General features: G+C 46.3%; 1 protein-coding gene across 2 annotated transcripts in view; it reads left to right on the top strand.

Moving 5' to 3' along the window:
• SPOCK2 (SPARC (osteonectin), cwcv and kazal like domains proteoglycan 2) overlaps positions 1-15,341 on the top strand; it is a 55,699-nt gene that overhangs the window by 33,470 nt on the left and 6,888 nt on the right. For both annotated transcript variants that reach the window (XM_038408790.2, XM_038408789.2), the window contains 6 exons: positions 1,441-1,555; positions 6,186-6,300; positions 7,402-7,516; positions 8,811-8,930; positions 13,881-14,099; positions 15,103-15,165. In XM_038408790.2, coding sequence (XP_038264718.1) covers positions 1,441-1,555; positions 6,186-6,300; positions 7,402-7,516; positions 8,811-8,930; positions 13,881-14,099; positions 15,103-15,165 — 747 coding nt within the window. The remainder of the gene's footprint in view (positions 1-1,440; positions 1,556-6,185; positions 6,301-7,401; positions 7,517-8,810; positions 8,931-13,880; positions 14,100-15,102; positions 15,166-15,341) is intronic.

The raw sequence follows: 15,341 nt of genomic DNA, 5'->3' as shown, positions 1-15,341 counted from the left end.
ATGTCACTCAGTTGAAATCATGCAGCTCTTTTTCCTACACATTATAGTTAGGTGCATAAGGAGCTGGTCATCCTGTTCCTACTCGATTTATTTGGTCTGTAACAGACATTAACGAATTTGTAGTTTTGTGCTTAGTTAGCTTTTATTGTGTTATCCATCACGTCCTGATTTGGAAAGGTCGGGCTCCTGGTCTTTAATCTGCCTGAGTATGGGGCTGCAGTAACTCAAGCTGAATCCCTCGGAGTGCTGTCCCAACAATAAAGCAGCTCATCAGTAACTAATATCTGTTCTTGACAAGCTGACTTCTTGCTATTCTATAGATAGGACCCCAGCGAGCTAATATTTTTCACAGTTCAGAATGTGAGCAAATAAATACATGCCCTTTTGTTGACACTATCTCTCTATGTTGTTAGTTATACTTAGCACCTTCTAAATGTTAACTCACCCTAGGCACTGTACAAACACAGAACAAAAAGAGGGTCCCTGCCACAAAGTATTTACAATCCAAGTACAAGACAAGAAAGAACAGATGGATACAGAGAGACAGACAGGTGGGGGAATGCAAGAAAACAATGAGACCGTATTGGTCAGCATGATAGGCAGAGGTCTGAGAACAGCTGCCTAACTATTGTCAAGGTTTTTGTCATCATAACAAAGGAGAGTTTTAAAGATGGATTTGAAGGAGGACACTAAAGTAAATGTGAAATGACTTAACAAGGATCAATTGGAGAGTCTGCTAGGTTTAAAACATGGACGTTCGTGGCTCCCAGTCCTATGCTCAAACCACTTGAATACACTTTTCTTAAACTGCAGAACATCTTGTTGTCAGATAATACAGTGTTGCAGGAGCTACCCTTTAGAAAAAGGAATGCAGAACAACCCTATGCTCTAGAACATTCTGTGTTCTGGGGAAACTGGCTTTTTACAGAATCCCATAAAATCTGTTTAACACAAAATCCTGTGTAGACTGGGTTGAAATTTTACAAATTTTGATTTTGCAACAAAAGGTTTCATTGAAATTTCAGTGCATAAAACTGGACACATTATTTTGCAAAAATTTCATTCTGCTTTTTGACCAGGTATAGAGCTGGTAGAAAAAGTCCACATTCTGATGGGAAAAAAATGGCTGAACTTTTTGAGAAATGTTCATGGTGTTTTTCACTGTACTCTAGTCCTTTCCCACTGCCAATAGTCAGCAACATATAATGTCCATATTCTAAGCCATGGCAAGTACCAGATTTAAACTGACTATTACAGATGTTCATCTCTTGTGTTGTGTGCCCTCCTAAAATGAATATTAAGACACAAGAGCTACGTTGAGGCAGTCCTCATTGAGACTCTCCTGCCTCATTCAGGGTGGATAGTAACCGTAGCGGAGCTGGTAAGTGAGATAAGGGCTGTTTGGGATACTAGCTATTCACTTTCTTTTTCTGTCTTCAGCTTTGGACACAACCAAGGACCCCTGCCAGAAAGTGAAGTGTAGCCGGCACAAAGTTTGCATTGCCCAGGGCTACCAGAGGGCTATGTGTATTAGCCGCAAAAAGTTAGAGCACAGGTAAGAGAGGGTCTTGGGTCTGTACAAGATTTCTGAAATGGGATTGTCTCTGTCAGGATTTATTGCACTGGAGAATACAGAGGCATTCTCCTCCCCACCTCCCCCACCGTCTCTCCTTTTAATACACTGATTCCAGAAATGTCCATTAGGAGAGGTGATATGCTTGCATATTGTGCCAATTCCTATGCTGTGGAAAAATAGTGACATGAACAATCTCACTTGGCAAACAATGCTATAAAGGGGTAAGGTCATAATTAATAGGTCATGCAGAGAGATGTACTCTAGTGATCATTTTTGGCTGGATCAGACTTGGACAGATGCTGTAAATGGTATTAATCCATTAATTTAAAATCAGTTCTTGAATTCGCTGCTCTTTATAATAATCTTCTTGACTCCTATGGGAGAACTTTTTCTTGTTTTCTAATTCTTACCAGTGGTTTTTTTTACTCTGCTGCACCAACACACACTGTTTTATTATTCTGGGGTTGACTGTAAAATGCAGAGCAGCTGGGAATGTTTTTTGATCTGTTTTGTTTGTTTTGTAAGAAAACAGGATCAAAGCTTTTTAAAAAAAACAAATAACCGTAACTCTATAACAAAGATATTTTGCAAACTGACTGAGAGGGAAAGAGAAAGTAGTTTGGCCCACTTGACCATGACAGTGTTTTTAACAGTGCTAAATGCCGATAGGCCACATTATTGCTAAGCCAGGCCTTAAATGGGACTGATGGACAGGTGGTTGGATGCTGTTGTAATCCACATTGTCAGCTCCTAGTGGACACAGAAATCCAAGTCACATTCTTTTCATCTTTATTCCTGTGTGACAGGCAGACCCGGGGAGCCTGCACAATCTGGCATTAGCAAAGACTTTCTTAATCAACAGAGGTGAAACTTGGCCTGGATTTTTCTATCCACTTGAGGCCAGGTAGAGTCTTACCTCAAGTAGCAGTACCAGGGACAGAGCAGGAATGCTTAAAGAGCACTGGGCTTTATTGGACAGCAAAGACTGAGGATCATTTTTTTTCTGAACCTCCCTGTATCCCATACTCTAAAGTTCCTGGCTGAGTCTTTTACAGCTGGCAGTGTATTCTGGGTATGCTGTTCTTGTTGCAGTTTTGGGCTCTGGGTGGTAAAGACAGAACCCTCTCTAGGGATGGGAACATGGAGTAGAAGGGACAAAACATCAATGCCAGTTGGAGGGACCTAGGCAGGCTATTAGGGTGTGGGAACATAGGTGAACCAGCCATCCCCCTTTCTAGGACGATGGAACTTGGAGGTAATTTGCTCTGAACCCCTCCTGTTTTCTTCAATGCCATGGATTGGTTTGGGCAGCTTCACAGACTGGAGGTTATAATTAAAGGTGATCTTGGCACTTAGTGTCTTCAGAGGTGATCTCCCCTTCCCCCAGGATTTGATCTTAAGAACAATGAATGCTTGCCTGAAGGGCCCTGAGCGCCATAACAGAAATAGTTACCAACAGCACTCAAAGGCCTTGTCTACACTGGCCGCAGCATGTAGGGCAGGGGTCTCAAAGTCCCAGCCAATGGGCCATCTGCGGACCGAGAACCTCCCCACTGTGGCCCGCGGAGGAGAGACGCATGCAGACACGCTGCTGGCAATGTCTGCTTCAGAAGCCGCCCCCCCCCCCCCCGCAGCTCCCATTGGCTGAGGGAGAGGGATGGAGATACCATCACTAGTCGCCGGGCATAGTCAGTCTTGGAGGCAGCATCATTAGTTGCCGGGCAGAGTCAGCCATGGAGGCAGCATCACTTTTTTCCACAATGAATATAAATGAGTCAAAATACCGATGATACACAAATATCTGATGCACACCTCGCTGCAATCCTCAAGGTTTCAACTGCTCAGTCACTGAGGCCAAACATCAACAATCTGACAGAACTGAAACATTGCCAGGTGTTTGGCAAACACTAAAAACTCTCTGGCAGGCGAAGAATTGTATAAAGTTGTATGACAGTTTTATTATTTCTAAGAAATTTGAAATAAAGAATACAATATAAACGTTTTCTTTTCTGAACACCATCTTCAGTAACATAATTGGCCCGCTGGGAGGATTTGAGGACTGGCACTGGCCCTGAGGTACATTGAGTTTGAGACCCCTGATGTAGGGCTACATGCCACAGCGAAAAGCAGGCTGTGATCACACTGTGATATGAGCTACATGCCTCAGTGAAAGGCTCTGGCAGGAGGGAGGCAGAGGAGAAAGGCTCTGGCAGCAGGGATCTGCCAGAGTCTTTCCCTGATGCCTCCCCCTACCAGAGCCTTTCCCCACGGCTGGAGCTTCTCACGGTGGTGGGGAAAGGCTCTGTCATTGAGACACTACGCTGTTAAACATAGCAGTGTAGACAGGAGCACCGCTTGTGCATGTTGTGAGCCACGTAGGATACGTACCTTATGGTTTTTGTGTGTTTTTACTCTACTCACTAAGCAGTGCCTTACCATTTACACTGCTATTTATGTCTGTGCTAGGGGGTATGCAGTGTCTGTACTCTGCAATATGTGTAGACATAGCCTGGCATGTTTGTGCTATGTCTGGAAGATCCCCATAGCCAGCAAAGCAAATGAAGTGGAATAGAAACCTACTCCTCCAAACTAAATAGGAAAAAAAAAAGTTGTTGGCCCTTGCCTGGAATAAAGCTTCAGGCATAGGCTGGCAAGCAGGGATCAAGAGAGTTCCCAGAGTCACATGCCCTATTGTATTAATTGAATTGGAATATATGGGCCCAAAGGTGTTAACATAACCCAGTCACTGCCCAACATTAAACAGTTTTAAACAAGGTTCAGGGTTTGGTACACAAAGACCTCAGCCTGATTGGTTCCATGGCAAACAAACCATTAAAAATTCTGTTAGCCCTTTATTAAAGACACAAAAAAGAAGGAGAAACAGTTACAACCTTTGGAATGTAGACATCAAGGCTTTCATTTTAGCAACATTCCTTGTTCCCTTTCTCTGTAGCTGAAGAGATATTTAGAAGGAAAAACCTTGTTTGACAGTCTTTGAGATAGTATGAAAGATGGTAATAACTGTCCTTTTTGGGGAAAAGAGAAGTTAGTTAAGGTGGTCTGGAGCTGTTGTTTCTGTTATTGTTACAGTCTGATTCTGTTTCCTGCAAGACAAACCAAACCAAACACGCACAAAAAAGGTGAGAAAAGAATAGCAAGGATGCAGTTTCTGTCACTGGTGTTGACTCTTGCTTGCAACGTCTCTGCTGCAGAAACAAGCCCAGTACATGGTCTTATCAGCCAGTCTGAGACTTAGCAAATTTGTACCAGCATCTGACCGTTCAGGGCATTACATTTAGCTGCCTGTTTCTGGTCACAGGTTGACAGCAGTGTTGCAAAATGTTCCCCCTTGGACATCTAAATTAGACTCTTATAGACAGAAGAAAAAAGGAGAGGAATAGGGAAGACAAGAAATATGGTGGGGAAGGAAAAGAACACACATGGGTAGAGAGTGACAAAGTCTCACATCCCAGGTGGTGGTTGGAGTTTAGCTTAAGCCAGTGGAAGTGGCAATGTCATCTGGGTTCCTCTAGTCAGGACAATTTTCAGGATTAGGATGAAGAAGGTCTGGGGTCCCAGGAGACAGTGAAGCTGGCAGCCATGATGGTGAAACTCATTCCTTCCCCTTCTCTCTTCTTTCAGTCATCCAGCATCATGGTAGCCAGTTTGACACCTCCCCCCACCATGTCTCTCTCTGAGGACCCCAAACGGGGAGTGGTGGGTGGCATAGTCCATCCTCATTATTTTGTCCACCAATAGGCCTAATTTCTTACCCCAATTTTAGTTCACTGATTTCTGGTCGTCTTCTCCTTATTTACCAGTGATAATCTTAACACAGCCCTTAAGTGGTATCAGTAAATCTTTTCCTGTTTAAATTAATGCAGTCTTTCCAGCTCCTTCTTACATCTTTTCAACAATTTTATATAACTGGTCACTGTGACAATTTATGAACTTGCACTCACTTTTTACAATTGAGCTTCCAATTAGGTAAAGTTGTGGGCCTAGTTATCCCAGTGGCTCTCAATGGAGAAAGCCCTGCCTCACATGTACCTTGGGGTGTGGTTTGTTCCAGTTCCAGCAGTCAGAACTACATTAATGGGACCGTGATTTCCACCAGGCCCCTCAGGCAGACTGACCCTGCCTGAGCCCATTGCCATCGCACCCTATAATGTTGGTGTCTCCCCCATTTGTTTTTCTGTGGCCTTTAAGAATTGCCTTGTTCTCTCTGCTCTTGTACCAATTGTTCCCTTGGGACTGGAGAGCCACCTCCCACCTGCCTTCCCTTGCAGTCTTGAGACCCAGGTAAGACAATCAATTCCAGTATCACTTGGATTTCAGTTCTAAATCTGTTGCTCCAAAGATCACTTCTCCCCCACACTTCCTCCCTCCTCTCTCCCCAGTTTGACAGGCGGGTGAAGAGCCTCCTGCAGGCCTGCAAAGTGAGAACAATTGACCACAGAACAATAAGAATAACGGATTTCTTTGGGGAACCAAAGAGCAGAAGCCTTGAGCAAGTTCTGTTAGGAAGCGAGGGGGTGTGGGTGAACCTACCTAGCACCTATCCATCTCTCTGTGTGTGTCTCTCTCTCTCCCTGCCCCCCATGGATAGAATCAAGCAGCCTGCGCTGAAACACCATGGAAACAAAGAAAGCTTTTGCAAACCATGTTACATGACCCAGCTCGCATCTGTCTGCGGCACTGATGGACACACGTACAGCTCTGTGGTGAGTGGGGTGGAAAAGGCTCATATACTGATAAGGAGCGTGAGTGTCAAAGGGTTGGCTGTGGGGAGCTGCTGTGCTTCATGGCTTCCAGTGAAGAGCCAGCTATAGTAGTGCAGCTCAGGTCTGCATTGGTGTTCACAACTATATCTGTGACAGTTCCCTAGCCACGCTCCCCGGATGTGGTGCTGAGGCACAGGAACGACTGAGGAGTTTGGCTCAGTTGTCCATGAGGGGAGTACCAGGCAGGGTGACGTGAGCTCCTGCGGGGGACATGGGATCACTCGGTGCTGGATTCTGCATGGTGGTGTGGTGGTAACATCAGCAGTGGATATACTGTGCATTGTATACAGTACACCAAAGCTTTACAGGGCAGCATGGCCCAGTAGTGAATCACAGCTCATTTGGGAAAGCTGTGCTGACCTCATTTTGTTGCCTGTAGATCTGGTAACTAGAAGATGGGAGCAGTTAAGCCTTTATTCTCAGCTTTCAGAGCTGCCAGAAAAGTGCATGCGCTTCCTCACAGATTTTTAAGTGGGTATAGCCTGCACCCTGATTTAGCAGGGCTGCAAGAAACCCACCCTACTCAGGGAGCTCAGTACCAAGAGCCTGCTAGTTAGAGTGGGGATGAAATAACAGAAAGCAAGGTTGATTGGAATGCTCTGGCCTGTATGGTTTTGTATAGACGATATTGCTGATTGGGTAGAAGGTGGTCCCTGCAGAGACCTCTTCTGCTCCTGGACTTGGGCTTGCTTGAAAAGGTTACACAAAAGTCGACGCAAGATCAGTGGAATGGACTGACTGTTAATGGCCATGCTTTTTGGAACAAGCCCTAGGGAGCGTGGAAACATGAAACTCAGAAAACCACATTTCTGTAGGGCCCCTTCTTAATTATGCATATTCTGGAGGTGGTGGGTCGGCTCCCTGCTCTCACACTTGAAACCTGGTGGGGCTTTGCACTCAGGTGGGATCATGTTTGTTACCAGGGGATCGATTGGAATTTCCTTTGCCATCCAAGAATCAAACATGGTTTGGGTGGTGTGAGCTGCAGAGTACTCAGAGCGGGATCATGCTTATTACACTGACTCTTCCTGCTCCTCTCAGTGTAAACTGGAGCAGCAAGCCTGCCTGACCAGCAAGCAGCTGGCAGTGAAGTGTGAGGGCCAGTGCCCCTGCCCGACCGAGCATGGCCCCACCTCAACCACAGATGTCAAACAAGGTAAGAGAGAGGCTTCTATCTATTTTGTTTTATTCCCCATGGATATAAAATAAATAAGCAAAGTGCATGTCGTGGGATGGGGAGGACAGGACACAAAGAATAATGTGCCAGCACAGCTGGTCTTGGGCTCATGGACTAGGTCAGTGAGATAGTTCCTTGCCCTCCATCTCCCAAACAAAATACATGAGAGCACCCATCTCCTGCTGCTGGAGAAGTGGAGCCTAGCTGCTTCTGCTAGAGTCAGTGTGTAGATGGCATAATTTGAAATGTTTTCCAGGGACAATTCTGCAAAGCAGAAGGCAGTTCAGGAGCCACTAAGACCCCTCAGCCACTGGGCTTTGTGTACCATATTACTTCTGCATGTCAGTACCTTGGACGCTAAATAAATAATCAATAGTGATAAGAGAGGAGAAGGCAAATGGAAGGTCAGCTCCAATGAATGGCAAAACTTCCTTTGACTACAGTGGGAGCTGTCTTGGCTCTAAAGGCAGAACCTGTAGTAGAGAGAGGGAGTCTAACAGACACAGAAGGGAGAGAAAAAGGTGAAGGCACAAAGCAGGAAAGAGAAAAGAATGGAAATCAAAGGGATTGCAAGAGAGAATGAGAGAGGAGGAAAAGATGAGCGCATGAGGGACAGTACGGACAGGAGTCCAATGAGATGGATGATGTTGTAACAATATGGAAGTGCCAGCAGACACGTTCAGGCAGCATACTGTTTCCTGGAGGAAACTGTTTGGAAGAGACACCTTCTGGGGACCTGTCTGAGAAGCCAGGAGGTCAAAGAAGCCAAGTTGTAAGCAGCCCCAATAGAGCTAGAGTTTGTTCATTAACCTTGTGTCAGAGTGATCTCTTATATGGCAGAAGATCTTGGCACAACTAAGCATAGAACAGCTGTGGAGAAAAGGAGCCGAGAGAGAGAGAGAAGTCATCTAAGGGCAGGCTGAGGGCCCAGCCCAGAAGGTGTGAGGGTGGTGGTGCCAGCGAAGATTGGGAGAGTGCTGGTTGTTGTGGGGGTCACTAGCTGGAGGAGTGCATTCATTAGGGGAGACCTTTTGGGACTGCCTACCCATCTTTCTCCTTTTACTTCTCTCCATCCTTGAGACTATGACAACAGGCCTTCTCTATCACCATCCCCAGAAATGGTGGGTACCTCTGTTTCCATGCTCCCAAAGCCATGTTTGTGCCCCAAGCTAGGTAATTACCCTAGCTATCCAATAATGGCATCCATTTCCATCCTCCCAGCCCTTGCTGGCAGCTGGGATGTTTGTTTAATAGTTTGCCATTTAATTTTCAGAGACTTGTACCGGGCAGGACTTAGCAGACCTGGGGGACCGTCTGCGGGACTGGTTCCAGCTCCTACATGAGAACTCCAAGCAGAACAGTTCTGGAAACCTAGGGGCCAATCCAGTGAATGGTACGGAAACTGCAGATCTGTCATGTGGACACACTAATCCCCTCCCTCATGCTGGTTGTGATGAAACGGGAACAAAGGTCTGCAGAGTGATGGAGACTGTGCTCAGTGCAATCAGGTCTGGTGCATGCATTTCAGTTTGCTAACTTCAGTGTCCATTAGTTCCATTCTTCCTGCCTCTGTGGCAGAGTGGGCTGAAATGCAGACCATGATTAATATGGTCTAGGATTTCTCATATTGGGGCACTGCACTTGAACCGTTGCCCCTTATCCAATATGGATAGCCACTATCCTACCATATAACTGCTAAGCTTCCAGACACCTGCTTCTTGCCTCTTGTTGTTGTCACTAGTTTAATGGTGACACAGACATATCTTTAATACAGTATCACCCTATCTCAAAAAGAACACAGCAGAAAAAGGAAGGTCCAGCGAAAGGCCATATAAATAATTAGACTTTCCTCCCCATAAAGGGGAGGGAAATACGTAGATTGGGATGATTTCCTTTAGAGAAGGCAAATCAAGAGGCTGTTGTTAGAGGTATATAATAATAAACAGTAAATATGGTATAAAGAAGGTGAATCAGGTGCTACTATTTATTCATGAGTTTAGCTACGTATATGGCCCCCATTTATGCGTTATCTGAGCACCTCAGTCTGTGATATATTTCTCCTCGCAACATCTTTATGAACTAGGTGAGTGCTATTAACCCTGTTTTACAGATGGCGATTGAGGCACAGAAAGGCTAAATGACTTGCCCATGGTCACACAGAAAGTCTGTGACAGAACTGGGAGTTGAACCCCACTCTCAGACTAGACCCATTCCCCTCCACTTTTTGACCTTTCTCATAATTCAAGAACAAGGAGGCCTTCAATTAAATGAAAAGGCAGCAAATTTAAAACTGATAAAAATACATCCTTTTTTACACAACACCTAATTAATCTGTGGAACTCGCTGCCACAATGTATTTTGAAGAGAAGAACTTAGTAGGGCTCAAATAAAGAATAGACATTGAGCTATGTAATCAGAATTTCCTCCATGGTTTCATTACAGACAGAACAAGGAGTAATGGTCTTAAGTTGCAGTGAGGGAGGTTTAGGTTAGGTATTAGGAAAACCTTTTTAACTAGAAGGGTGGTGAAGCACTGGAATGGGTTACCTAGGGAGGTTGTGGAATCTCCTTCCGTAGAGGTTTTTAAGGTCAGGTTTGACAAAGCCCTGCATGGGATGATTTAGTTGGGGATTGGTCCTGCTTTGAGCAGGGGGTTGGACTAGATGACCTCCTGAGGTCCCTTCCAACCCTGATATTCTATGATTCTGTGATTAGCCAGGATAAAAGTATATAAGGGACATTAACCATCCTGCTTTGGGGCAAAAACCCAGTCACTCCATGGTATGCATGCACTAGGCTTTTTTGCCCCAAATCTGCCACCGTTGCTTCCACCAGTCCAGCTCTCCTGGTTATAGTGACAGCGGGAGTGCTAGTGACAATGGGACTCCAGGTGGCCCCCAGTGTTTGAAGCATCCCATGGTCTAACCTTGCTTTTAACACATCTACGTGGCCCAGTGCTTCGATGTCTGTGTCTGCCAGCAATTTGTCTATGCCAGTGCTGACAACAGTGGAGCTGCATCAGGGCTACAGCCACAGTGGTTGAATTCTCTGATGCTGCCAGTGGTGACATGGGGCCAGATTCCTAGCTGGTGTAAATCAGTGTAGTACCATTGGCTTCAACAGAGCTATTTCAATTTACATCAGCTGAGGAGCTGGGCCAATACTTGGGTTTTGGATCTCCATTTCTCTATTCCTAAATCAGGTCTAATGCAAATGATGTGGTGTCTCCTCCCCAAAGGGAGCACAGATTATTGGACTGGAAGAGCAAAATTACCACTGGCCTGCCACTGAGAGGAGGATGAGTTCTGGGGCAGGCCTGGCCCATGTGTGCTGGCTGACATATCTAAAAGGCTTTCGGGTGGGCTGTGGGAGTCCTGTGCTGCAAGACGCATTCACCGACAACAGTGTTCTGAGTTTCTAGTGGATCGTTCCATTTAGGGCAGCTGTCTGACATGCCACATAAGTCCCTCAGCATGAGACGTATTTGACATACTGGGTACCTTTTTCACAACCTATCCTCTTAATCTAGATCAGCCGAGCCCAGATTAGACCTATTGATGTCACGTGCATTTTGGTGAGGGGCCTCCGTGACAGAGGCGGCAGGCAGGGCTTGTGGTAGATGTCAGTGTCCTGGGGGCACGTGGGGAAACAAGGCACAGTAAGGTGCAGTCACAGGGCTGCTTTCCCTGACATCAGCCTTGTAGCTGATAGCCCAGAGGCCACAGATGTGCCACGCTAAGATGGGAGATTGCAGTATCCATCAGGGAGGGTTGGGTGAATGAGTTCCAGTGCAAGATGCATAGAGGGGGTGTGTGTGTGTGTGTGTAGCTTGATTCTCCACTGTGCCCATGCTCTGCTTAGGTACAGTGGAGAGAGGGTCTATCAGGAAGCCAATTGCAGCTCTCTAATTTTCAGTTGCTTGGCACCAGCATTAGTTAAACCTGCAGAGGGTAGGATCCCTCAGGGACCTTCCACCTATGGAGAACTAGACAAAATGGATCCTAACTCCTCTACTCCCCTTCCCTACCTGACACACTTCTCTTTCCCCTTACACTGGGACAGAGGTTTCCAGTGCAAGAGACACGGTGGAGCTTACTGCCCTAGCTTTATTCTGGTGGAGAGTCCCCCTACACACATCCGGGGGAATCTCCAGCTGTTTTACATTCACTTTTCACCACATAGTGAACTTGGTGGCAGAGAATCCGGCTCATAATCTCAGGGGGAGGGAACGTTGTCCCAGGATAAGGACAATGTGTTATATAAATACCAAGATGAAGCTAGTGCATTTTTGGATAGGACCCATACCTTGTTGTTGGACAACCTTGTGCTGTGACCTTACAAGACCTACCGCTGTAAGCAGGGTTGGATCAGGACAGAAATTTGGCAGGGAAAACTCCATAGAACATATAGGTGCTACAGCAAGTGGAGCTGATATCCTTCCTTTTGAGTCAGTGCAGGACCAATGTCCTAGCCTGGGGTTAGTTGGACATCTGGTTCCTTGTGCGGCTGTTTTTAAGATCTCAAAGCAGGTTCCTGACCACATGTGGTTATTAAAGATCCTTTTTGTAAGAATAGGGCCATGTCAGTGCAGGAGTCCCAGTCAGATTCCAGCCTGGACAATTTCATTCTGCCGACCTGAACTCCCTTTAGTTACAGTGGGAAACTGAAATCCTAGGCTGAACTGGGTTGTGTAGTACTGCTGTGCTTTGCTCAACAGCTCCCATATTCCACTCTGGAGGCAGCCACATCTTGGCAGTGAATGAAATGATGATATAAATCTCCTGTGACAATGTTCTGTTGAAATGTCTTTATGATTCCAGTGATGCGTGGTAATCAGACCATTTTATCTGATGGATTTTGGTGCAGTGGAGTAAATCTTACTGCATGTGCCATTATTAACCTGGTACATTCTGGTTGGCTTCGAGACTATCCCAATGGTAGGTTATGGCCAATCTGAGGGCCTACTATGCAGGTAAAAAGATGATGGTTTTTAATGCATACAGAGCTTTTCTGAGTGGCTGAAAGTGTCCACTGTGTAACTTTTAGGATTGAATAAAGGTTGGTCGTGCAGAAACCTGGCTGGTTGGGGTTGTAGCTGTTGTGTTAAATACGCACTGGTCAGGCAGAATCATGAGAAAGGTCTTTGCATGGCCAATGAGCTCTGTCAATTGCTGTGAGCACAAGTAAGGCAAACACTTCAGTGTGCGTATTAAACCAGAGTCCCCCCCATCCCCATAGTGGGATCTGGTTGTCCCGAAGCACATGTGGAGTATGAAGTGAGCTCAGTCAGGAGGAATCTGGTTAGTTTAAATGTCAGTGAACAAAAATCTCTGAGCTGATTGCTCCCTGGGGGGAATTTGTTTGATGAAATCAGCAGTAGGAGTTGGGTTTGAGGCAGACGCTTTTCTGCAACCCCCCGTCCCCCCCCCGTGAGCTTTCCTCCCTCAGCTCTGATAATCGGAGCCATGGGCTATGTTTGTTTTCTCCAGCTGCTAGGAAGTCCATCCAGAGCCAAACTGGCAACTGCTTTGTACCCTCTGTGAATAGGGAAAGGGAAGTGGGGTTTGAAGAGTGTTGCCCAGAGACTCAGCCTAACAATCCTCTGTGCTGTGCAGATCTGTGTGTAGCTGGCAGGGATTACAGTTCACAACAGGGCAGGACTCATCAGGTGAAGCGTTCAGACTCTCCACTGCTAAACTTTTATGCCCTGTGATCCTCCCTGTAGTTCTTCCTGACCTCCTTCACCCTGTATAAATTTGTCCTGCAGCAGAGATCCATTCCATCCCAATGTCATGGTTCCTTAGGCCACATCAGCATTATGGCCTCATGTCAGGGCACTGTCACAATGTCAGGGCATTTCACCAGCCCCCAAAAGAAAGCATTCATGACAAAATTGGCCTGGCCTCTGAAAATATAGGGTGCGTAGCAGCCTATTTGCCCCAGTCTGGCACCTCATGCCAGCTCGCCATTCATTCTGACACAGAAAGGACACAGCAAGGGGTGCTGTTCTTGGGTGAGAAGCAGTAGAAGCACTTCAGCTGATAACGCCTAAATGATTTTGCAGACTTTTTGACAAGGAAACCCACTATCCCAGGACAGTCCACAGTCTTAATTTTTCTCCCTTTTATTTTCTGTCCTGAATCCCATGGTTATGCACACAATTCAGCCGGTGAGTTTGACCATTGCTAACAACCCACCCTTCCAGGAGACACTGCCATCTGACAGTACCTGTGTGTATGGTGGTGGTGTGGGTGAGGGGATAAAGGCACTTTTGATTTGACTCATTCCTCTCTCTCTCTGCTGTACCCTGTCTTTCTCCTGCACTCTCTCGATTTGCTCACAGTACTTGACAAGAGCCTGGTGGCCAGTTGCAAGGATTCCATTGGCTGGATGTTTTCCAAGCTAGACACAAACAATGACCTTTTCTTGGACCAGACAGAGCTTGCAGCGATCAACCTAGACAAGTATGAGATTTGCATCCGGCCCTTCTTCAACTCCTGTGACACCTATAAGGATGGCCACGTCTCCACCGCCGAATGGTGCTTCTGCTTCTGGAGAGAAAGTGCGTCGTCACCAGATTTCCTTTAGAGAGAGCGCCGTTTTGCATGGGCTCCTCAGTCAGCAATTCTATATGGCTATCGAATAGTCAGTAACCTCACTAAATGTCTGCCCGCTTCTATTAAGCCCCAGCTGGTTTGGTTTTCTTAAGAAATCAGATTACAGAAACCTCCTCCTATTGTGTCCCATTGCAGCAGATAAGGTCACCTGGGGTGCCTCTGCTGTCAGGTCCCAGGACAGAAATCTCTAGAGTATTTTCAGAAAAGGCTCTTACTTTTCTTACTGTCTTCCTCACTTCCTCTGACAGTTCACCAGAGCCAGGCTTTGGTCACGTTCAGGGCCTAGTGTAAGACACATCTGTTCAGACAGGCTATTAACTGAATTTCAGGATGCAGTGATTCCCAGGCAGTGACGGTAGCCATTGCTCTAGCATTTGTCTTTTGACCACTTTCTGGTCAAAAAGCAGCGAGGCAGCCAGATGCCAGACGAGGGGCTACAGTAATATATACTGCTATAAATAAATATAAAGTGCAGTAAAGAGCAGAATGCACTTAGAAAACAGTCACCCCACCTAACATTTCCATTGAAGTCCCTATGAGGACAACCCTGCATTATACAATGAACTGGTTGAGGCACTGATGATGAATGGGAAGATCTTGAGAGAAGAGCCACTGTTTCAGACTGTGTCATTCTAACAGGGAGTGAGACCAAGAGGAAGTTAACTAAGAACCTGACTGTGTCCATGGCTCTAGTTTCCACTACCCGGGCGGGGTGGGAAGGCTCCCTGATCAGCATATAAAGGAAGCTGGGAGGAGTGGGGTTGGATGAGGACAGAGATTGAGCAAACCTGGTTCTTCTGACCAATTTAAGGCCATCCTCACCCCCCCACCCCGTTCACCACCAATCCCCTGGCCACCTCTGAAGGAGGAGTCCTCCCTAAATAGAAACAGGCATGGATGCTGAGATGCCCACTTAGCTCTAAGAGGTGTTTGCTTTGGGTATTACAGAGCCCCCCTGTCTTGTGGAGCTGGAGAGGATCCAGATCCAAGAAGCAGCAAAAAAGAAACCTGGTGAGTCATGAGCCATGTGAACTTCTCAGTAACGATGGATGGGATGGACTTTTCTCCCCTTGTAGCAGGATCTAGTCCTGGCACAGCTTCTGGCCTCTGGGCTTGACGTTGCTAACAATCTTGGGTTAATCATGGTTGTGAAGTTCTCTCCCCCTTCACATTCCTTCTGAGCAGAG

The sequence above is a fragment of the Dermochelys coriacea genome, chromosome 7, assembly GCF_009764565.3.
Source record: "Dermochelys coriacea isolate rDerCor1 chromosome 7, rDerCor1.pri.v4, whole genome shotgun sequence".
NCBI lineage: Eukaryota > Metazoa > Chordata > Testudines > Dermochelyidae > Dermochelys > Dermochelys coriacea.
The sequence above is the reverse complement of the archived record's forward strand: the minus strand, read 5'-3'. Positions and strand labels throughout refer to the sequence as shown.